Source organism: Astyanax mexicanus, chromosome 16 (assembly GCF_023375975.1).
Source record: "Astyanax mexicanus isolate ESR-SI-001 chromosome 16, AstMex3_surface, whole genome shotgun sequence".
Taxonomy (NCBI): Eukaryota; Metazoa; Chordata; class Actinopteri; order Characiformes; family Acestrorhamphidae; genus Astyanax; species Astyanax mexicanus.
The window spans coordinates 13,948,630-13,972,405 of record NC_064423.1 but is presented as its reverse complement, the minus strand read 5'-3'; the positions used below and the strand labels follow the sequence as shown (position 1 = coordinate 13,972,405).

Below are 23,776 nucleotides of genomic sequence, written 5' to 3'. Positions count from 1 at the left end.
TGCCTAAATTAATTATTGCAGGTTTGATCGAGTGTTTTGGGTCCCACTGCTAAATATAGTAGAAAGTGTTTCTGTGCGGCTGTGGGTTGCCTTTAAGTCTTATCTCCAAATGTGCTGGCAGATCCACTGTTTTGAAGTGTGTGTGTGTGTGTGTGTGTGTGAGAGTGCGTGAGTGTGTGCGCAGTTTATACTGTAGCCTGTTTGAGATCTGTGTGAATATGGGGGATGGGTAGGTGGTTTTCCGATGTGTGTGTGTTCGTGCACACGCACCCTCACTCGCACACGCGCGTGTAAGGGGGGTGTTGGGGGTGGGGTGGGTGGGGGTGACTGAGGCTATGTTCTTTGAGTGAGAGCATTCTTTTGTGCCCACATGAAGAGACATAGGCTACTTCCTGGCTCAGCACTCGTTGTCCTGTTGCTAGGGGCAATACCAGGTGGAGCCTGTGGCAGATGCAGGGTTAAAGACGTCCATTTTGTTAGGTAACACCCTCGTGGCCTGATCTGACAGTGGTGTTAAAATGGCAGGGCTTAACCCTTGATGTGCACGACTGAGTCAGCAGGGGCACCCTCGCTGAGCCTCACAGCTGACTACAGGACAGGAAGAAGCCAGCAGAGGAAACTTAGAGACAGTCTTGAGAAGAATGGATCTTCTAACATATCATTTTGCTTAGGTCAACTTTTTGATTGTTTGTTTGTTTTTGTTTATAGTCACATCAAGGAAGTTCTGATAAATAGGATAATGAGAAAACAGCTGTTTAGTGTCCTTGATCATCTTCTGAAGAAAAGTGCTAAATTCTACACTTTCACACAAATTTTGGATGAAGTATGAATCTGGCAGTAACTTTTTTTTCTGTCAGAATCTCATGATTGATGGACCAATAAGAATGCTCCAAAATAAAATGGAATACAATCTGTTCACATTGACATTCTTTTTAATATAAGTTGTTTTTGTTTATTCTTTTCCCGTAGTTGCTGATTCTTTATCACTGTTGTAGATCAGTGTTGATTTTTGATATGTGTAGTTAAGATATACGTACATTTATATGTATAATATAAATAGTTTACGGTCTTTTAAAGGTGTAGTTAAAGGACCGTTAAACATAACCTCTAAAATAGTACATTTGGTTTCAGATTGGTGGACATTTGCAACTGTTTTTTTTTTTTAAGTTTTTGGAGATGTCCCTTAAGGATATATCTTGGCAGCACCAAGCTTATTGTTTTAGGCCTTGTTATGGAGTTTTCTGTCAACAGGCCCTTAGAAAAGCTGAATGTCACAGCCCTCAACATGACTTGTTTACAAAAAATTGCTTCCAGTAGATCGCACGCTGCTTTTCTAACTGCTACTGTACTGTTCACACACCGGCCATCTCTGGGCCTCTGCACTCAAGGCAGTTTGTATAACTTGTATATCTTAATGCTAATTGTTTATTTTTCTGAATTGTGATGCCATAATACAAACCTAAAGGTCGGCACAGTATGGAAATTAGAAAATTATAATTCTTCATTGACTATTATTTTATTGTTTCTTTTGTTAATATAAATCTTTTCCTGTATTTCATCATGTAGCACTTCATGTTATGTTGCCCTTTTCCAACCTTGAAAAGGCTTTTGGCTCTAAGGATACGAAGTGATAGTTTTATTTTATGCCATTCTTTTGTTAACATAAGGCTTTTGTTGTGCACAGTAAAGTTTTAAATGCCTGAACTCTGAACACTACTGATTTGTAGTGCTTGGTGGCAAGGTTTGTCCAAGTAATACCTTGCCCATGTGATTCTATCAGCTGTTGTTGATGTACAGCCATTGAAGAGATCAGAGATTGAGTGTTCAGCTTAGACTTGTGTCTTTGCCCTTTGGGCTCTGAAATCTTTTCACTTCAGGTATTTAGCCTTTTGTCAATATTGCTGTTGTATCAAATCAACTGTTTATCACCTGTGTGAAAGTGTTGCAGGTCTAAAATGCAGAAATCAGTGTGTATTTACAAATGAAATAAGTTGACCAAACATGAACTAACTTTGGTTCATACTATCTGCAATAAAAGTAGTGTCATGAAATTTAAAATACTCTCTCTTCTGATTTGGAGTTATGTATAAAGATATTTACTTTTGATCAAATGGCCCAGCACTTGTTGATTTTCTGGCTAGCTGGTTGTTTGTCCTGTTCTGTCTTTGTTTGTGCTGTTCCATTGCAGTTGTGCAGTTGTGCTTGGTCGCAGAGGATTCCGCCTGTTGTTTAGCCTGTTCCCTATGGGCGGTCCTTACGGCGTCTCGAGGCCACATGAGGAAGCAGTCACTACTTTTTCAGCCCACCTCACTATGGCATGCGGAGACTTGTTTTTCCAAATGGTCCCACTTTTTAAAACAATGCATTATGCGTAGTAATACAGCTGTAGCTGAAAACAGCGTACTCCTGTAAAAACACAGTTGGCAGCTTGATATAGTTGTCACTTTAAACAGGCACACACTGTCAAAGTGTTGTGGTTAGAATATTTTTATGGATTGGGTCTCTGCTGGTTTAAGTCTTGATCAGTTCTGATACTTAAGTTTTTTTCTGTTGTGTCCTCGGGTATCGTCTAGGTGCTGTTAATGGATATTATTTAGAGTCCACATCAGTGAGGACCATTATTAGAGGGTAACAGAACAATTTAGGGACTTCAGTGTGGAACAACTCTACAATTAAATAAATCAATTATTTATTAAGGATCATTGATGCATGTGAGCAGTGAAGGGTAGTCAATCTATTCTGATCCCACAAAGGACCTACTGTAGCATTAATTGTAGCTTTGGAGTCAATGTCTCTACAGGACAGAACTGCCTCCAAGGCACAGTGGACAATTAGAAAATACTACGCAGGTGTTTTTAATGTTTTGGCTGATCTGTGTGTGTGTGTGTTTGTATGTAAATTACAGTAAGGAAGGTGATTCAGAAGAGGGGATGTATGGACACACAGCATTAGCTCTGCAGATACAGGAGAGAAGATGGGTTTGGGTTAGGTTTGGTCTGCTCCCAGTGATGTCAGGTGGAACAGTCTGACATCCACACTCGAATTGGATCTGCTTGGACGGCAGCAGAGTCCCAATCTTCCCAATCTGTAAGAACACCCTGTTGTGCTTTAATGTACTGATAAAGACTGGAAACCTCTAGGAGCGGCCTGTTGTAGCTACACAAAAGTAGAGTGACTTGTAAGTTGTAATGAAAAAAATTCAAGCTCCACTTTCATGTGAACTGACATGCATAACTGTGTTGTTATGGTCATCATTGGGCTCCCTGTGTTTAGATTTTATTTTAAATTGTGATTCTGCTGAGTTAAAGCTTGATGCATTGGTTGTATTGGAAGTTACCAAACCCAGAAAAAAAGATTAATGCAGATGTCAAGTTTTGCAATATTGACCATCCTTGAACCTAATGTGAACTCAGGCATTCTGAGTATTGGCACAGTTTGCATCACTGTTGCACTGTGCTGATTCCATCCATCTCCAGTGCGGATGTTTGGACTGTTTGAGGTGTAAGTGCTGTGTTTTCCTAAAGAAAGAATGAGTAAACAGACAAATTCACTTATTTGTTGAATGTGGTGTGTAAAGATTTCGATATAATCTAAGTATTACAATATTATTTTGCGAAAAACTGATTGATTCTCAGAATTTGTATTAATTTACTACTAACTAACGATTATTTTGAAAATTGATTAATCTGCAGCTTTTTTTTTCCGATTGATTGATTATTGATTTATTAAATAAACATTTAGCACAGCATTATATTTAGTAAATCAATCTTTTTTGTTTACATGAATAAGTAAAAAAAAATAACACGACAGTTAGAATAATTTTATGATCATCATTATTTAAAAACACAAGTGTGTGTAATATAAATATACACTTGGCTCATATTCTCAAACACTTCCACACAATATCAGAGTCAGAAAGGACCTTGAAAAAGGATGCAGCTGCTGCCACATTTAAGGTGGTATGGAAAAAACTTACTTAATGCAGCTAAGAGACATTTACTAAAAATGAGAGAAAGTTTGTTTTAACTACTCTAACCGGCTCTATTGACATTGAACAAGAGAAAAAATTTAACTTGTTGCTACCGTTATCTTGACTAAACCTGTCTTTTTAAGGTGGAAATGCCATGGCTAACTTGTTTACTAAACGCGAGTGAGGGCCTTGTATAATTGCTCTAGCAGGCTTTAGGAACACTTAGTGAGAGAAAAATAGACTTAACTTACTAAAAACTTGAATCTTGAACCATGAATCTCCTTCACCCTTGGCTCCAACCTTCATTTTTACTGCCACAGCTTTGGTTGACTTTCTGACCCACTTTAGGAGGTAGCAACTGTAATTAGGTAAACAAATTATTTGTTATTAATATTACGGTGTTATTTACATACTGTGACAGTTCTCTTAAAAATTATATTTAAAAAACTGCAGCACATTGCCTTCCTTTCAAACAGTATCGGAAAATAATGCGGGGTATTTAAGAGGAACTCTTGTATTGTGATGCACTATTTATCGTCAAGTTCTTGCCAATATACAGTTTCATTGTTGAAGGCCTGGAAAGCATGCTCAAAGTGAAAGCTAGGAAAATCTCCCAGAAACTATGACTCATGTTCAGACAGGAAGTTTGCATTTTACTCATGTCCTTTTTGTTGAGATATTCCAGTAGCTTTATTTATATCGAAATTCTGCCTGATTCTGGTTTTGGTAAACACACTGCTTCACTTGTATGCATATTGCAGTGATTAAAGGTGCTAAGCTCATTGATGACATGAACTGATTTCCACCTTTTTATATGCCTTGTGTGTTATCATCCTAAAAGGCTTGATCATTGATTCATTGAGATCAAATTGAAAATTCACATTTTACATAGTAAATATTGCAGATCAGCAAAGGTTTGCATTTGTATTGCATGTAATTTCCAATGTCATGCAGCCCTAATCTGTACAGGAGCAGTAGTGATTTAGTGATTAGATCACCAGATTATTGATTACATGGTTTGGTGTGTAATACCTGGTTTTCACAAATTCCCACTGTTTTGGTCTTCGAGCGAGGCCCTTAAACCTCACTGCTTCTCTGAACCCTACTGCTCTAAAATCGTGTGTGTGTTTGTTTGAAGAATGAGTTAAAGGAAGAAGTCAAAAACCCAAATGTTCTGTTTGTCTTTGTTGTGCTTGTGTGTAGACAAACATTGATTATTGACATTTTACATTTTATGGCTGACTGTTTAGTAGTGTGTTTAGTTAGTTTAGTCCTGCTGTTTTTTCTGATTCTGTTTGTCCATCTTACTCAAAGGATTTGTAGAATAGATACTTTTTAGGAAGCCCTATAGAAAAAGGGTGGCTTATTTCATGTTGTGATTTGAGTTTTTTCTTCTTGGGGGTGTCTAATAAAAACTGTACACTTTACTGTACACTAACTTTCATCTAGGTGACGTAAAATAATACAGGAATTTACAAGACCTTTTTTAACCTCAATGTTTACCTCATTTGGTCACATTTTATAACCCATTCACAACATGGGGTTTAAGCAGTCATGGAAATACAGGTTCATATCAGTTTGGGGCCAAGTGAAGTTCAAACAGCATTTTAGGGCATTTTTACCCATTCACTCTTTAGTCTAGTTAAATCAGACCCCTGGTGTGTTTTCACCATTGATGCAGGTGGGAAATACAGTAACTGTACTGTGATTTACACCAAAACAACCACACCTAAAAACACTTGAAAGGTGGCCATCAGGTGCATTATTCAGGTATAGTTTTATATCTTATATTACCCAGAGAAACAAAACACTTATAAGCTATTGGCATGTTTAACTGAACATAATTATGCACTAGTCCAGAACACAGGACCTTTTACTTGCATTTACTTTCTTGAGAACATGCTCATTTGCTCTTGGATTTTTTTTTTATTGTTATAAAAGTAATGTGTGTACTCATTTTACACAGTTTACACACAACACGGCCTGTAACACCAAAAGTGCCAAAACACAAAAGATTACGTATTTCTATATTAAACAGCAGCACTTTCCACATTTAAACGGCAAAGTTCTGGACATTTGAACAGCATTTAATTCCCCTGTTTAGTTGTTTCTGTTGTGTAAAAGCTACGATTAGGAGCCGCACCAGCAGCAACTAGAGATAGGGAGCATGGCAGAAATTATTGTTGACTAATCAATAAATTGCACGTCCAGCGTTATTAAATTGAGTACTTCCTGTATTGGATGCGAGTAGTATTTCAAAAAGATTGCATAAACCAACGTTGTAACAAGCCTGTGCTGGTGTGGGATTATGCATCTCTTTCTGATCTTAATCACCAAATTGTTTAGTAGATGAATCTTTTTTTCTTCTTCTTCGCATTGCATACATCTTCAGTGTTTTCTTGTATTGCTTTGTAAGTTATTGCTTTATGGGTAGTCATTCAGCTTGTCATGGTTCCACAAGAATCGTTATTTTACTAGAGAACTTTTGTGTTCTCTAGTGTGTTATCAACATATCGCCAGGACTTGAATCGTAGTTGTTTCTGTAAGGGCTGAGTTGGGGTTGTGTGGCTTTGTGCATCTGTAGCTTTCCTTTGACAAACAGCGGGGAGGAAGATGCTTTTTCTTCCTCTCCAACCTACTTGTGTTTCGGAATGCTGGAAGCCCCTCCCTCCCTCCCCCCTCCCGGGCAAACGCAGGCGTGTGTGTGACCGCGCTTGCTGCCAGTCGGGCTCTCAAGGGGTTAAAAAACCTGCCTCAGCCTCTCCGCTGCGTCCACAGACCGGTTTAAACTGGTTTTCAGGGAAGTGCTTTGTGTGTCCCGTGGAATCTTGGGAAGGGTCATGTGGAGCCCTAGTGATGTCACTAGATGAGATGAGAGAAGGCCTCAGTGTTGAGTCAGCTCAGTGTCTGATTGTCAGATAGAAGATATGTATGATACAGGTAGAAGACAGGGCAGGAGGATAACTATGGGCAAAATATTTGTAAGATACATTTTAGATTATATATAAATAAATACGTAGCACAGTTTTAATAAATAATACAAGTTTGCTGTTTATCTAATTTATGACCATATATTTATTTCAAAGTTGTTGATGTTTTTTTATTTATTAGTTTAAATGAAGAGCATTCCCTGCAGATTTAAAGGCGTATACTACTTATGCTATATGTTTGTGGCACTGAAGGTCCATCAATCAGTAAGTAAATAAAAAGTATTTACTTAGATTAATTGCCTGCATGTTTCTCACGTGCTGCTGGTCTCTCTTGCAGGTGAGAAGATGTCTGAGGAGGTGGTGCGTCAGACTCGCAGCCAAAAGAGGGCCCTGGAACGGGAGACTCCTGCTGCCCTGGATGGAGACACTAAGAGAGTAAAGGTGGAGAGGGGAGAGCTTGGGTCAGGAAAAGTTGCCAGCATCCTGAATGCTGGCGAAGTGAAGGCCACCATTAAAGTGGAAGTACAAGCATGCGATGAACCTGTGGACATGAGCACATCCAAGAGGTAGGCTGTGCATCTTCATGGATTTAGAATTTCTGCCATTAGCAGCCTTGTATGTTAACATTAACATTTATTAACATTTAATGAAAACTGACACTTTTGGGGGAGGTACACCATTGCTGTTGTAACCGGTGGACTTTGCATGTTGATGCAAATTTAAACTTTGGCATATACACCTAACTATTGTTATTGGGTATCATGATTACAGAGCACTGGAGTGTAGGTGTAGTTATAGAATGCCTGGTAGGACTAGAAGGTTAATCAAATTAATTTAATTGATAGAATTACTGAATGTGATTTTCAGAATGAAATAAATGAGATTGTACATCTTTACATACAGAAGCTACCAGAGGAAATCCCAGTAGATAAATGTTTGCTTCTATTAGAAACCCATAAGGAACTTTTACATGTGACAGTAATTTTCATATTTTACAGTTTTCCTCTTAACTGAAATACAAAGATGTTATGTTTGGACAGTGTTTATTATAAAAGGTAAGGTAAGGTAAGTTTGAAAGGGACTGCTTACTGTTTGTAAAAAAAAAAAAAATATATATATATATATATATATATATATTAAATGTAAATGAAACATCACTTGCTGTCTGTTATAAATATTTCCAATGAAATTTTAGTTTTAGTTGTTTCTTATTTATTTATTTTTTTATATAAATAAATAAATAAGAAACAACTAAAACTAAAATTTCATTGGAAATATAAATAAAAGTCGTAATAAATCGCTCATATATTTAAAGAATATTAAGATTAGTTTTCTTTACAATTTAGTCTAGTTCTTCACCTGCTTGATACTGTTAAAAAATGACATTGCAATTTATTTTTGATCTGTCATTTTAACATCTAACATTAGCAATGTTAGAAAATAGAATAATTTTCAGTAGATTTCAAGCCAGTGATCTACCATTTTTTTATTGCACTTTATTTTTTTTTAAGAGTATGAAAAAAGAAATTATAATGTGCAGATATGCTCTGCCTCTGACATATTTCACAAAATATTAGAACAGAGGGGAATTTTTACCTTAGTGCCAAACAACACAAAATTATAATGTGTTCAATTTGCCTAATGTGACATTGCTGGTCCTGCACTGTGACCATTGTGCATGTGCGCATTGCAGTTGCCAAATCTGAAACGATATCTTGTGCAGCTTTATTTGGCAATTTATTTGCCAAGATGAGGTTATATAAGCAGTATGTATGCTTACATTCAGAGCTCTACGGTGCAGTTCTGCATGGGAGTTCTCAGCTCACTCAACTAGTGCTTGAAATGTAAAAGTGATTTTACAGGGTTGTCCAAAAAAATAAATAACATTTTGTGTTGAAAGATGATGCATGGAACATTTATAGAAGCCCTGCTCAATGATGCATTATGTGGCATCCAGGCCCATGCTCTATAAATATGTAAGACAATTAAAGGTGGCATTCATTACTCAGGTAGAAGTATAGATGCTAGTGTTTAAAAATACTCAAAATATCAACTTTTTTTTCGCAAATAAATGTGTAAAAGTACTGCTTTTAAAAACTACTTAAAGTACAAAAGTTAAATTAAATGCCATTAAGGATGAAAACCTTGGCCACCCCATAGAAGCCTATAGTGCACCACCTCCCTCCCTAAAACACATTTTTCTAAAAGCCATAATGATTATGTTGTTATATTAAAATGACAATGTTGAAAAAAATTGGGATTAACTAGGCTCCCTGTTTCAGCCACATGTATGCCCACTGTAAATGAGTGTATTTTTGTGCAAAGTAAATATATTAAAGCTTAATTAGGGCATTTTGCTTGAGCTGTCTTCATACTATGCTACAGACTCCTGCAATGTTCTTGCTGTATTGTGACATGCATGTCTGATGGTATTGTGAATCACATTTACTCTATAAAGTGAAATAGGAGGAATATGAGTCAAAAGTTCAGACAATTAATTAAAAGTGTACAGTAAAGTAAAAGGAAAAAGTTGGCTAAAAAGTAATCACTCCAGTACAGTATAGATAACCAATATTTCCATCTTTCTCCTTAAGGTTTCCCTTTTGCCATCTTCTTTTTGAACACCTTGGTGTTTGCTTATAGTGCAGACATGTATGTACTCTATTAAACATGAATGTGTTTTTTATAGTTATCAGCTTTGGTTCCATAAAGAACAACATTTGTAATAGAGATATATTACTGTGAAGAATATTAAGGATGGTAAATAAATACAGAAAGATTGGCTCTATATGGATTCAAAAGTTGTTCTTAAAAGGCATTCCCTCATGAACTATCTGAAGCCCCTTTTGTTTTTCTATAGTGTGTTATATGAGAGTAATAATTCTGCTACAGACACTCCTACAGAATGATGTGCTGGCACTTTCACGGAGGATGTGAAAATGTACAAGGGCTGCAGTGAGTAATGTAGCTAGGTCAGCCCATCCTAATGTATAAACTGCGCTTCCGTCACCTTTACGAAAAAGGTCATTCAGCTCTTTTATCCCAGCAAATTTGATTGTCATTGCAAATAGCATGTCTTTGTTTAATGGCAGCCAGCTTTTAATATCTCGCTTAAAGAGAAGTTGTTAGATAACATTGGCTGGAATGCTCTGCAAGACTGTGAAATGGGGTAATTGCTGCAGTGACATTTAGTAGCACAGTCATTCTGTTTATAAGTAAAGCTTTCATGTGTTTATCCTGTAAATATTTATTTAGAATTCAAAACACAGCTCTGAATTGGGGTGAATTGGGCTGACATTTGTATTTTATCGATCAGTGAGGAATTAAAAAAATCTAAATCAGATTTCCATCTGTTCTTTTACGCAAAATTTTCCATTTCTCGTCACTATTTGTCCATGTAATAGTGAGACTATTTCCAGATCAGTTTCTCTGAAATGCTTTTTTAAAATAGCCTTCAGCACTTCTGTTGAAGCAGAAATACCAGTATATGGAACATCATATTCTCTACTAGGTGTTAAACACTGTCCAAATCAAATTTCATAATCGTGTATTCTAACTTTTTTGCACTATATATTAATATTAGAGCTAGAGGCTATCTGGTGATCAAGTTATGTAAAAGTAAGGGTACAATGGCCTTTATCTATCTACTTATTTATTTATTTATTTTATTTATTTATTTAAACTTCTCGCGGTAGGAATTCTGATCCAGGACGAGTTAAATTTTGCTGAATTCTCTTTCATGCTAGGGAAAGGCAATCTTAGATAAGAACTCAAAGATGCTTGATAAATGAGGCCATTACTTGCTTATTGTGTGTACATTTTTCTTTATTTTTCTGTTCCGTTGTGTTCTCACTAAGCAAATGTACCATTGTTTATTAAGCATTAAACAGTGATAAACCAAAAGTTGGAGATGCATCAAATCGGTACAAAATAAAACTTTTTTTTTTTTTTTTTTCTTTTTTAAATGTAAAGCAATTCTAGTACTACAATTTTACAATATTTCTTACTCATTTTGTTTCAGTGTGCTGCCACTTCTGCTTTAAAATTCCTTATTTGACTTTTAGGAAATTTATACACAATGTAACATAAAATAAACTTGTCATTGTTTGGTATAAATTTTTCGCCTGAAAACTGTAAACGCTTTTTGTTTCCTTTTTTGGAATTTTTGAAAAATTCCTAGTTGCCGAATATTCTTGGTTAATATTTATAAATATTTAGTGCATCTCTAGTTTATTTGTGTATAACTTAAATATATGTATCTTTCTCACAGCTGCGATAATCGAGACGCAGACACGAGAACTGAGAATGGCTTTATAATGTCTCCTACTGAGCAGGACAAAGGGGTGACTTATTGCTGTGGGGCTTTGGGGGGAAGGGCGTAAAGTAGAGTGAATAATACCAGGCGTGGTGCCCATCACTGAACACCTGACATTAACATATATTTTTGTGACTGGATGGTATCTAGATATAGTTTGACTGGCTTCTGTTTACAGATGTTGTTGTTAAAGTCTCTTCTCAGTGTGAACAGATGAGATCTGATTATGCTTTCCTGCTAGAAAACTCAATACGTTCCTAATTTCCATTTTACTTCCTGTAACCAATGGGTTCTCATAAAAATATCCTGCCTGGTCTGGGAGACGTTTCTGTTACTCTTCCAGCACAGTTTTTGCTGGCCAAATAAGTAAAAACATTGAAGAATTTGTATTTAAGTAATTTTGCAGTGTTTCCTCATTGGAATTTTTTAAGACACAATCAGAACCAACGTTATAGCATTTAGCCTTATGTTATCAACTGACAGGGGTTTCCCTGTAACCACAGGTAGGGCTGGGCCAATAATTGAGTTTTTAAGAATTATTGATTATATTTTCATACAATCAGACAATATTGTTTATATCCGTATAGATTATGTTGTGATCCAACAGTTCAATATTCAGCTCCAACAGTTTGCTATTCTCTTCCCAGTTTGTCAATACCGATACATAGCTGACTGATCTTTTCATCTCTAGAATATCTCTCATGTTCATCTGCAGCTGAATTTGAGTTCCTGTATAAAATTTTAAACGTGTAGCTTCGTCCCAAAGGTTTTTTTTTTCCTATTACCGTATGGTATCAAGATATATAATATATATTGCCTTTTAGCTTAAAAAACATTACGATTCATCCCAAAAGAAAATGCTTTTCATTTCTGCTAGGAATGTCTCAGATTTGATCATGTGATTTTCACGCAATTAACACAGAATTTTCTTTTGAATCGGGTGTAAAAGACTTGCATCACTCTTTTATAAAAAATAGCACAAGCATCGTGTTGGAGTCTCTGGTGTGCAATCTCACACAAAAAAAAACAAACTAAAAAAAACTCCCTCCCAAACATATAGGGAAATACCATAATAATAATAAAAAAACATGATCTTAATTATTATCAATCAAGGCATTATTATGGTGCTTATGGTATATTATGGTGTACTTTTTTGTTATTTTTTTTACCCTATTTATTTAGTACTTGTTTATTTTGTGATAAAATATGCTGCTTTGGTGCCATTGTTTCAAAAATAATCAAAAATAAAAAAATAAAAAAAAATCTTACATCTCTTTTTTTTTCTCAATACCAAAATATCAGTTTTGGACTCTGTATCGGCAGGTACCCAATATCAAATCCCGAAATGAACTCGGGGGCAAAAATGTAATCAAGGCATCCCTAGTTTACACTTGTGTTAAACTGGCAAGCTGACAAGCTCTGTCTGTGATCACCTCTAAACATGGCTTGATCCATATGATCTTAATCATACAGTCACAATGCATTCTTGGCTTCAGTTGGCCTTTATTATGCGATCATGTGAAATCGTAACATGATCTGATTACATCATGAGTTTAAACGAGCTCTGAAACTTGTCCTCCATGCAGAGTCTCTGCATTGATGCCCAGCAGCCCAAAACTTCGTCCACCGTGGTCTTCCACTTAAACTTTTAGGCAGCTCCATTTTCTGCTGCACCTGAACCCTGCCTGCCATCACAAAATGAAGCCTATGTGTCACAAACTGGTTTCAGCTGGCTGTTGCTATGGTTTCCACACTGGGAGGAACCGTGGAAGAAAGGGAGAGTGCAAGTCATGTGATCACGGGGAAACTCTCAGGTCATGTGGTCTCCTGGGTACTGATTAATAAGCAGGAGGTGATGTTGATGACGAGAGGGTTAAAGTTTCGGTTTTATCTCGGTTTGTCTCCTACTGGGCAGCCGAGAACTCCCAGTCGATTCTCCAGCTTCTGGATCACTGATAACTGGACTGTTGGTTTTCTAATTTAAGACTGCACATACTGAAGTGCCAAGATTCAATACGTCTTATAAAAAGGCACTTGTGATGAATCCCACTCTAAAAAGCCTGTTTGATGTGTTTCTATATTGCCTTAAGGCCTCGTTTGTCTTTGAGTGCTGTTCAGAAGTGTGCTCTGCGCTTATCTTTTGTTTGCTTTGAAGTGCCTTTGTGTTTGAAGAGCCATAGGCATCTAATTCCTCATTTACAGAGCTGAATAAACTATAGATGATCGTCATGTAACCTTAAACTTTCATATGGATAACCATCAGCATGTTGCGTCTGAATGCTATCCTAATAAATATCAAAGGAAATTTCGGCCAAAAACAAACTGTATTGAACACCAGGTGTTTGTTGTGCAACCTCAAATATGAAGAATTTGGCCAGTATAAAAATGCAAATAAAAAAAAACACTTTTTTTTTTTTTTTTTGATTGCAGGAATTGTGAACCTAAGATATTACATGTTTTGTCTGGTAAACTTCCTTTCATTTATTAATAAACGTCCATTCGTTGCATTTCAGGTCTGCAACACAGTACAAAGTTTAGATTATAAAGCATTTCCCACTTTGAAATGTTTACATTACTTTTCACAGCACTTAACATAATGTTTGGAACTGAGGTGTAGAACACACCAATATAGTACAGATTCTTTCATAATTTCAGATTGCTTCACACACACTTTTCCTTTTTTTCACAGCCACTTATTTGCATTAGTTTCTGCCTGTTTTGGCTCCTTAATGGATTTAATGCATTATCTGCTGACATTACCTGTTCAAAATGACAACATTTTTGTTTACCTTATCTTATCAGATTAATGTATATAGTGTTTTTTTATGACTGATGATGTTGCAGATAATCGAATCCAGGTGATACCAGGTTATTCAAATAAAATATGGAAAGCTTGCATTAGGCATACTTTGCTGGACTCCTGATTTTTCATGCAACCCTAAAACTGACCACCCAAAAGGTTGACTTGCAAACGTTTTGGTGGAAAACACAAAACATCACTGCAATAAGAAGTTGACTGGAAGCTGTGGTGTAGGAAAGGTGTACTGAGAAGTGACTGGTGTAGGTTTCATACCTATAGTTATGTTTTAGCCTGATGCATGATTTAAAGCATGATGGCACCAGATTTTCAAACAAGCATTTGCAACTCAAGCTTCATTTATCTGGTGATGAATCTTCTGGAGATGGGAGTTAGAAAACTGTATATTCACTGCAGAAATTAAACTTATGATCTGTGTAGTCTGTAGAAAAGATAAGACAGCTTGTTCATTGATTATGTATTACAGGCACAGTTCATACTTGGATATATTTGTGTAGAATCTGATGGATTTATATGACGATGGGCATCTGAAGTCGTACCTGTTCAGTACAGTTTGGCTAAACCCAACTAAATTCCCAAACCCTTTTTCTAGTACCAGATCAGGTCCTATGGTGTCCAGTAGGGGCTAAGATGATGTGCATCACCCTTTTTAAAATTGGTGGTCTGCCAGTATTGAGAGTTGAAGATGAAGCGCGTACACAATGGTTTGGCCGCCAGCCATTCCCATCCCCCTCATCCTCTGTCTTGAACAGTTAGGCTCTGGGAGGGGCCACAGGCCCGCTCCGGGCACGGAGAGATTGTCCTGACAAAGAGTCAACATGCAAAGCAGCCGTTGCACCCTGCTGCGAAAAGAGAAGGCAGATGTGTTGAGAGCAGCTTATCTCGTCCGTCTTGTCGAGGCCTTAGGAGGAGACCCCGAGTATCACGTCTGGTCTAAAACGTGGGTGATGCTCCACTGTGATATGATGTCGTGTATGGAGAACCCAAATGGAAGTACGCAATAATCATCACTTCATTACCTGCATACTAATGTGCTGAAGACATTAGAAATGCAGGCTGTGCCAGTCTGAGGCGAAGTCTGATACTTTGTCGGAACTTGTGGTCTAATGCTGCCCTCTATTGGTCAGGCTTTGTAAAATAGAAATGGGCTGTCATGGTTATTTGTGATCACAGTACCCCTACTTCAGTTACTTTAGGAGACTCTGATGTTAAAGTTAATTTTTTTTTTTAACAAGTTTTCATTATTTTTTACCTTTTTGCCTTTGCTTAAATCACTTTTTTTTCAAAAGGAATTATAAAACTACAATTTAAAAAAATATTGTTTGAATAATGAACTATTGAAACACCTTAACAAGCCAGCCTTTTTTGTAAATTTTCTTCCTGCTGTCACAAGTCTAATACTTGAGAATCAATATTCAAGCATTACATAAAAAGCTTTCATGTTTGATAAATGTTACTAAAAACTTCATTGTCATTGTAAATCTGCTACTGGCAAAGTGTGACGAATATAAATACATTTCTTAAACTTTGAAACTTTCACAATCAATATTTAAGTGAATACAAATCAAACAGTCCATGTCTTCCAAACCTTGTATTTTATGAAGGTTGTCTAGTTTTTATGTCTTTTTTTTTAACACATGCAGAATTGCTTACTGTTTATATGTATTCTCATGTTTTCTCTTTTATTTTGATTGTTCTGCAGTGAAGTGAAGAAGGAAAGGCCACCGACGCCGGATGATGTAATCGTTTTGTCTGACAACGAGCCCTCCAGTCCGTGTATGAACGGGATTAGCCACACCATCAAGAAAGCAGACACAGAAATGCTGATGGTAAGAGCTTGTGTTTAGTAAACAATACTAAGTTTCAGTGACTCTAGATTAATTTAAGAACAGTCACAAATTTATTATGTATAGTTTTACAAATTATTATTATAAATATACTATTATTATTAATTAATTAGTTGTGAAATAATATAATACACATATAATCCAACTCATTGCAATAAAAGTTGATCTGATGTAATCAGATCATGTTACGATTTCACATGATTGCATAATAAAGGCCAACTGAAGCCAAGAATGCATTGTGACTGTATGATTAAGATCATATGGATCAAGCCATGTTTAGAGTTTGTCTAAGGCTTAATAGTCTATCCTTTTTTCTTTGCCTTGAGTAGACTGATAGAGAGCAGTTATTGATATAGTGATTTTCTGATTTGCTGTGCTGTGTACAGAAGAGCAGTCCTGAGGAGCGCCAGAGCATTATCAAGCAGCTGAAGGAGGAGCTGCGTGTGCAGGAGGCCAAGCTGGTCCTGCTGAAGAAGCTGCGACAGAGCCAGATCCAGAAAGAGAGTGTGGTGCAGAAGGTAAGTCCAAACAGTATGTTGTTAAGTAGTTAATTTAATACTGAGTCTTGTCAGTTTAGTAAAAGGTCAAAGTGCCTTCACTATAGAAGATCTAACATGTGCACACTATAGAGCCATCCTCTACTTTTATCCACATTGCATTTTCTTCCAGTTCTTGTTCTTTGCAGTACAGAGTGACCGTGCCTTCCAGCCAATTAGCTCTTGTCATGTTTAAGTTCCTACTCAGCTTGCTTGGAACCATAGAGAGCAGCTACTAAAAACTAACTGGTTCTTGGTATTTGCTCGGTGGAAAAGCAATAAAACAGAGTAGAGTCGAAATCCACTAGTGTAGGTAACCTGCAGTGAGAAAAGGACATTTTTTTTCTGATAAAGACTTACATAATGTGCTTATTTTGCCAACGAAATACTTTCACACCTATCACATCATCTCTCTTGCTCTTCCTTTCCACTGTGTGAACAGACGGCGAATTCAACAGCCAACCCTCCACCTCTAGTAAGAGGCAGCATCTCATCCAGCAAAGGACCCCTACAGGTCAGTAAAGTATACCTGCTTCTACTGAAGCTTCATCAACTAGGCCTATGTTTTTCAATGTGTATAGAAACAGAACCAGCTCTCATCTCTTCTCTCTTTTGCTTCCTCTGCCTGTGTGTAGGTGTCGTCTAATCGAAGCTCAGGCACAGTCATCCCTCCTCCTCTGGTCCGAGGGGGAGCGCAGGCTTCCAAACATGGCTCTATAGTGATGCCACCCTTAGTCAGAGGATCACAGGTACATGGCTCACCTTAGTCACTCAAACACACTTACTCCATGCATGTGATAGTTTGAAGCAAGACAAAACTAATGTCGTAATTGTGATGTGACATATTGGTGTATGTTTGTTCACCTTTTAGCCAAAATTATGAATTTTTTAAATTTTTTAAATATAACTCAACTTTTATAATTAATTTTATATAAAATAATGCACAGTTTGAAGATTTGACTTAAATACCGCCGTTAAAATGACCCTAGTGTGTCGGCACGGCGTTAAGAACCTATCTATCTATCTATCTATCTATCACCTTTTAGCCCATTGCTGTGACTCCTCAGCAGATAGCCACACTGCGGCAGCAACAGCAGCAGCAACACTCTGGCTCAGGACCTCCTCCCCTGCTGCTGGGCCCTCGCACATCTGTGCCCAACGTCCAGGTGCAGGGCCAGAGGATCATCCAGCAAGGCTTGATCCGGGTGGCTAATGTAGCCAACACCAACGTCCTGGTCAACATCCCACAGGTGGGATTTATGTACACTAATAGCAAACATTAATAAACATGGTTTTGTATGGAGTACAGATAAAAAAAAAAATATATATATATATATTATATATATATATATATATATATATATATATATATATATATATATATATATATATATATATATATATATATATATATATATATATTGCATGTGTGGGAGGCAGTTCATGTTGTTGTCTTGTCTTGTTCTCTGCTCATGCGCTTCGGATGCTAGCCAGCTAACATGTAATGCCATTACACAACAGCACAACAGGTCGTTGGATTCTATTAGGGCTGGGCCATATCGATATTATACCCTGAAATATTGTGCCATATCACCAGCTTTAATTATTTGCTATTTTTAGCAGAAGAAAAAATCACATTGTGCTCATTTCCTATTAAATCTACTAGAGAATGACTATCTCTGTCCAGTATCATTTATTTTACTTTAATCGTGGATATATGGAGATATTTGGATTGCATTATTATTATCATGACATTCTGGATCATTGACCTCTGTTACAAATCTGATACAATTCTTGTATTTTTTATATCTCAGTTAGTGGTGTTCCAATAATAAAAAATCATTTTCATTTTGTTGCAGTAGTGTATTTTTGAAATTCTTTTTTTATTCAGTTGTTTTGTCATATTGGCAAGAGTATCGTTATTGTGAAATTGCCATGAAATATCGTGATATTATTTTAGCGCCATATCACCCACCCCTAGATGCTATACCTTGTTCTTACACTAGCACTCTAATAAGGAGCTTTGGGATATTATTTTGGTAATTTGCCAGATGAATGGTCATGTTTTGATTGATTATGATTATGGTTGTGTACTAATATGCTATGTCCTCTCATCTTCAGGGTTCACCTACTGCCTTGAAGGGCTCTTCTTCCCAGTCAGGCATTAGCACCAACGCCTCCGCAGTCAACGCCAATGACTCTCCGGCCAGCCGACAAGCTGCTGCCAAGCTGGCCCTGAGGAAGCAGCTCGAGAAGACCCTGTTGGAGATTCCTCCTCCAAAACCCCCTGCACCAGAGCTCAATTTCCTGCCCTCTGCTGCCAACAATGAGTTCATCTACCTAGTGGGGCTGGAGATGGTGGTGCAGAACCTTTTGGATTTGGCCAAGAGTAAGCTCTTTTCTGATGTGCTTGAAAAATGTATTTAATTATTCTTTTTGGAGAATTGTTAATGGATCTTATATATATTCCTCAGCTTTTTGCTGCGTTTTATAGAGAATTTGCTACACAAATACCAGAGCAAGTCAAGAGCATCACTACCCCAAACTTGACCTTTTACTACCCATACTAATTGACATCACTCCTTATTCTAGGCAAACAGCAGGCACAGCAGGGCACCTCTGCGAAGGACCCATACACGTGTGCACAGTGCCAGACAGACTTCACCTCACGCTGGAGGCAGGAGAAGGGCAACAACACCATCCTGTGTGAGCAGTGCATGAGCTCCAACCAGAAGAAAGCCCTAAAGGCAGAACACACCAACCGACTAAAGGCTGCCTTCGTCAAGGCCCTGCAGCAAGAGCAGGAGATCGAGCAGCGCATCCTTCAGCAGGCTGCTTCGCCCAGCCCCAAGACCTCTTCGTCCTCCTCATCCTCATCCTCACCAGTAGTGAAGTCTGAACAGCATGTGCTGGTGTCGCAACATTATAAAACAGCTCGTGCCTCTCTGCCCCAGCAAGCCAGCAGGGCGGTGACGGCCAACCGCTACCACTCCGGCACCATCAAGCAGGTGAGTTCTCACTTTATCTCACACGCCAGCCAAAAATATCATACATGGTAATTTATTTATTGAGAAAAAAAATTATCCAGTATTACATATTTGTGAGAGGGATAACAATCAGGTGAGTGAGCACCCTGTTTTATTTAAAGAACAGGGATCTACCAAAGTCTGCTCTTCTCAGCACATGTTTGTGAAAGTGTGTCATTGCACAAACAAAAGAGAATTCTGAGGATCCACGAGTTGTTGATGTGCAAGTTGGAAAAGGTTACAAGACCATCTGTAAAGAGTTTGGACTCCACTAATCTACAGTCAGATTGTTTACAAATGTAGAAAATTCAAGATTATTTTTTTAAAACCTCATTTCACGGCTCCAGTGTGAGAGTATTTTGGCTTTAAGTCAAATGAGCTAGGAAAACCCATCCAAGCTCAGAATTTGACAGTTATATTAAAAAAATACAGTTATAGCAAGAGCTCTGGCCTGCTGAGCTTTCTGTGTCTTTGATCATATGGACGCTTGTGTTTTTGAGCTAACGTATGTTTTATAGTATATACATATATGATCAGAAAGAAATATCTATGAGTGCCTTTGTGTTATGTCCAGAGTTAAAAAAAAAAGTTGAATTAATGTAAACGTTACTTTATATGTTGTTACTTTATTAATTTTTTTATAAAAGTCTGTTTTTAATATTTAGTGCAGTTTTCTCAGAACCCACAGAGTCCCAGTGTGGTTGTGTGGTAATATAATAAAAAAAAATCATATTGGATGCCCAATGTCTGTTCTTAATAATATGAAGTTAGTTTAAGTGTAAAATGGTGTAATAGTATTATTATGCTAGTATATTATTACTGCGGTACATTTTCTTAAACTTCTTTGGGAGCCCAGAAGCAGGAATAAAAGCATTTACTATAGTGTCGCTTTAAAATGACAACATTTATTGTTTATTGCAACAATTTCTGGGGCAATATGTAGTCCTGAAAATTTTGTTATCGTGACAGGCCTACATCTCTCTCTCTTTTTTTTCCCCATGGTTTACTATAACAATAAAAGCAATATAATTTTTGCCCGCAGTGCTTTCTGTCTCTAGTGATGATTCATTGTTAAATCATCTCTTATTAAATGAAGCACTAAAGAGCAACATGCCATGTAGCATTTGATTGATTGGTGCATATTTTAACCAGTGTGTTTTCCTGTCCGAGCAGAGTCCAGGCCAGCTGTCGCGGAGCATGCAGCAGGCAGTGGTCAGTGCGAGCTCCCGCGGCCTGAGTCACGGCTTCTCCACGTCCTCTCAGCTGCAGAATGCTGTCACAGCCGCTGCGCTGGTCAGCAGACCAGGTAAGCATGCCGTGAGGGCGGGGTCAAAAGGCAACAGCGGCAGTAGCAGCAGCAGCAGTAACCCCGCCGCCAGTGCATGGAGGAAGCAGAACAGCAGCATCACAGGTAGATGATGCCGTCCGAAACCAGACAGTTCCAATATGTTTGCCTCCTTCTCCTCTTTTTCCTCTGTCCTGTCTGTGTTTCTGATTCCCCTCCTGCTGTTTTGTCTTTACGGGGGTTAACTGTAAGGTGACTTAGTGGTTCAAATATGAAATATTCATCTTTTTTACACACTAGCAGCTTTAACCTTTTTACTGTGGAGATTCAAGGAATTAATTTTTTTTTCGCATCTATTATACATGCATTTTTTTTAGTTTCTGCTGTATAGTTTTGACTGCATACAGTAGAAACCACTTTTATGTGTCCAGTACAGACACTCAAGCTTATTGCAGAGTATATATCTGTCTGTCTCTCTGTCTGTCAGTCCTCTTAAACTAAGCTGGTAAAAATCTGAATGTGCCTAAATGCACTTTGCTTGACACAGCTGTCAATATAAAATCAAGATCAAACTGTGTAAAACATAGGTAATACTACCTATGAAGCCTGGAATGATAAAAAAAAAGAGACCACCTAAAAATTATGAGTTTCTTTTATTTTATAAAATTGAAAAATTGGAATATGATCAAGAGGAAGATGGATGATCACAATCAGTCAAACCAAGCTGATTTACATGATTTTTTGCACCAGGAGTGGCATAAAGTTATCCAAAAGTAGCAGTGTGTAAGACTGGTGGAGGAGAACATTCCAAGATGCATGAAAACTGTGATTTAAAAGCAGGGTTATTCCACCTTCCACCTTAAAGCTTTATGAATATTACCTTGTTTTCTTTGCATTATTTGAGGTCTAAAAGCTCTGCTTTTTTGTTATTTCAGCCATTTCTCATTTTCTACAAATAAATGCTCTAAATGACTATTTTTATTTGGAATTTGGGAGAAAAGTAGTTTATTGCATACGGTATAATATGGCACACCCTTCTTGAAATCCTCCAAATCCCTTTCATAGTCTTTTTCAATAAAAAATGACTGCTATTGCCCAGATCACTTTTCCCTTGCTTAAAATGACTTGCTGTCTGATTGATTGTAGCTGGTTTAAACTGTTTGTTTATTAGTTTTATTCTGTATTGACTATCATTTACAATATTTGGTTTTATTTGTATAAATTATCGCACCCTCTCTCTGCAGGTGTCACCATGGCCTATGTCAACCCCAGCCTGTCTGTACACAAGACGACCTCTCCAGTGGACCGCCAGCGAGAGTACCTTCTGGACATGATCCCCTCACGCTCGATCTCTCAGACAACAAACACATGGAAACAATAATGTCTCCTCCTTCCACTCTTTACTGAAATGATCTCGCATTACTATTATTCAAGTTTATTTTGGACAGCAGCTGGATATCCAGATCAGATGACCAGCTATCAAGCAATAATACAACAACAAAACCTTTTTTTCTCTGCTTATTTGGAGACCCTTAGTCTCAGAGTCTTGAGATCCTGAGATCTGAGTTTTGAGAGGGTCCTGGGTCATGAATCAATGTTGGCAGAGAGTTTTGAGGACCTCTTTTTTTTTTTTTTTTAAAGAAGAGGCCGTGTGTGAATAATTAAGTCTGTTCACTGCTCCATGAAAAGGTGGCAGTAATCAGTGATTCTACCACTTCCACGCTGATAGTGATGACTCCCACCACCACCACTATTTCCTCCCACTGTCTGGTTCATCTCTACATCTGGTTGTGGCTGCTAATGGCTCTACAGGGGAAAGGGTAGATTGTCATGGTGTACTGAAAGCTGAATGATGGAGCTCCTCTGTTTTAGTGAACCTGTCGTAATAGCTTCTTCCTGAAGGAGAAGAGGAGCCCAGCCCAAACTTCACAGAAAGCCAGGAAGTCTGTACAAAGTTTGTACTTTGTGGACCTTCTGTGAGTGCTTCAGATTCAAATTTCCGCAGAACACAGTGGAGAGGTGCTCTGCCTGGAAAAAAACAGCTATTTGGGAATACAAGTATGTAATTCTGATGATGTCGCTTTTTTTTTTTTTTTTTGCTTACTTTGTGGACTCATTCCACCTCAACTTTTTGATCTGTCCTTTTTCGAGGGCTGAAGTTAAGAATAAAAAAAAAAAGTAAAAAAAAAAATAGTAGTTATACTGTTGAGGTGGTTTTACATCTGCCAGTTTAGTGTGTATTTTTAAATACTGAAATTCTTTTTCGTAAACTTAACACGGAAAAAAAATGTAACAGAGATTTTTTTGTGTGTCGGGGGGAGGAATACGGGATTAATGAAATGCCACAATGCAAACCCCCCCCCCCCAAACCTGGACATGATGGCATGGATTTGCAGAGGAGTAGGGGTACGGATGGGACTTCTTATGAAGCTCTAGGTTAAGTTTGTGGTGTGCTTTTTCTTTTCATTTTTTTTTTTTTTTTTTTTTTTTGTTTTTTGTTTCATGCTTTTAGGTTGTTGTCTACACGGGGATATTTAAAACTGTACACCTGCAAACTTCACGTACAATGAAGGAAACTCCAGTGGCCCAAATTTAGAACTGCTAGATCACCTGCATTTTCTCCTTTAGTATTTTCAAATAGGATCAGTTGAAGATTACAGCAAACAACAACAGGAACTACTATTGTTTTCTTTAGAAAAAAAAAAACTGTCAGAAGATTAACAGTGGTACCTCTATTGTCTCTTCCCCCCTAAAGTACATTAGTACGTAAGATTCTAGCCAATGTTTGGTCGTCTTTGACCGTCAAACTCTTAATCCTCGATCGTTTCCTTTAGGGCCGCAGCCGCCTGAGAGATGTGGAGGCCTCAGTTTCACACTGCTGTTCTGACTACTGCCTGCTGCTGCTGAGAACTAACACCATTCCATTGTCCAGGGATGTTGGCGCTATTTGCTGCCCTGCGTCCCTTTTATGAATTGTACAAAAAAGTTCCCCTTTTTTCCATTTATTTTTGGTCTATCAGTTAATGATTATAATAAAAACTAAATTTAA

The 23,776-nt window shown here is 37.6% G+C and overlaps 1 protein-coding gene across 4 annotated transcripts in view; it reads left to right on the top strand.

The window, feature by feature from the left end:
- gatad2ab (GATA zinc finger domain containing 2Ab) overlaps positions 1–23,776 on the top strand; it is a 33,140-nt gene extending 9,364 nt beyond the window's left edge. The window contains exons 2-11 of one of the 4 annotated variants that reach the window (XM_049465513.1): positions 7,238–7,466; positions 15,736–15,862; positions 16,267–16,398; positions 16,859–16,930; positions 17,052–17,165; positions 17,463–17,666; positions 18,538–18,805; positions 19,009–19,424; positions 20,616–20,853; positions 21,972–23,776. In XM_049465513.1, coding sequence (XP_049321470.1) covers positions 7,246–7,466; positions 15,736–15,862; positions 16,267–16,398; positions 16,859–16,930; positions 17,052–17,165; positions 17,463–17,666; positions 18,538–18,805; positions 19,009–19,424; positions 20,616–20,853; positions 21,972–22,108 — 1,929 coding nt within the window. In that variant the 5' untranslated portion in view covers positions 7,238–7,245 and the 3' untranslated portion in view covers positions 22,109–23,776. The remainder of the gene's footprint in view (positions 1–7,237; positions 7,467–15,735; positions 15,863–16,266; positions 16,399–16,858; positions 16,931–17,051; positions 17,166–17,462; positions 17,667–18,537; positions 18,806–19,008; positions 19,425–20,615; positions 20,854–21,971) is intronic. The other 3 variants (XM_022669602.2, XM_022669601.2, XM_049465512.1) reach the window with 3 other exon arrangements.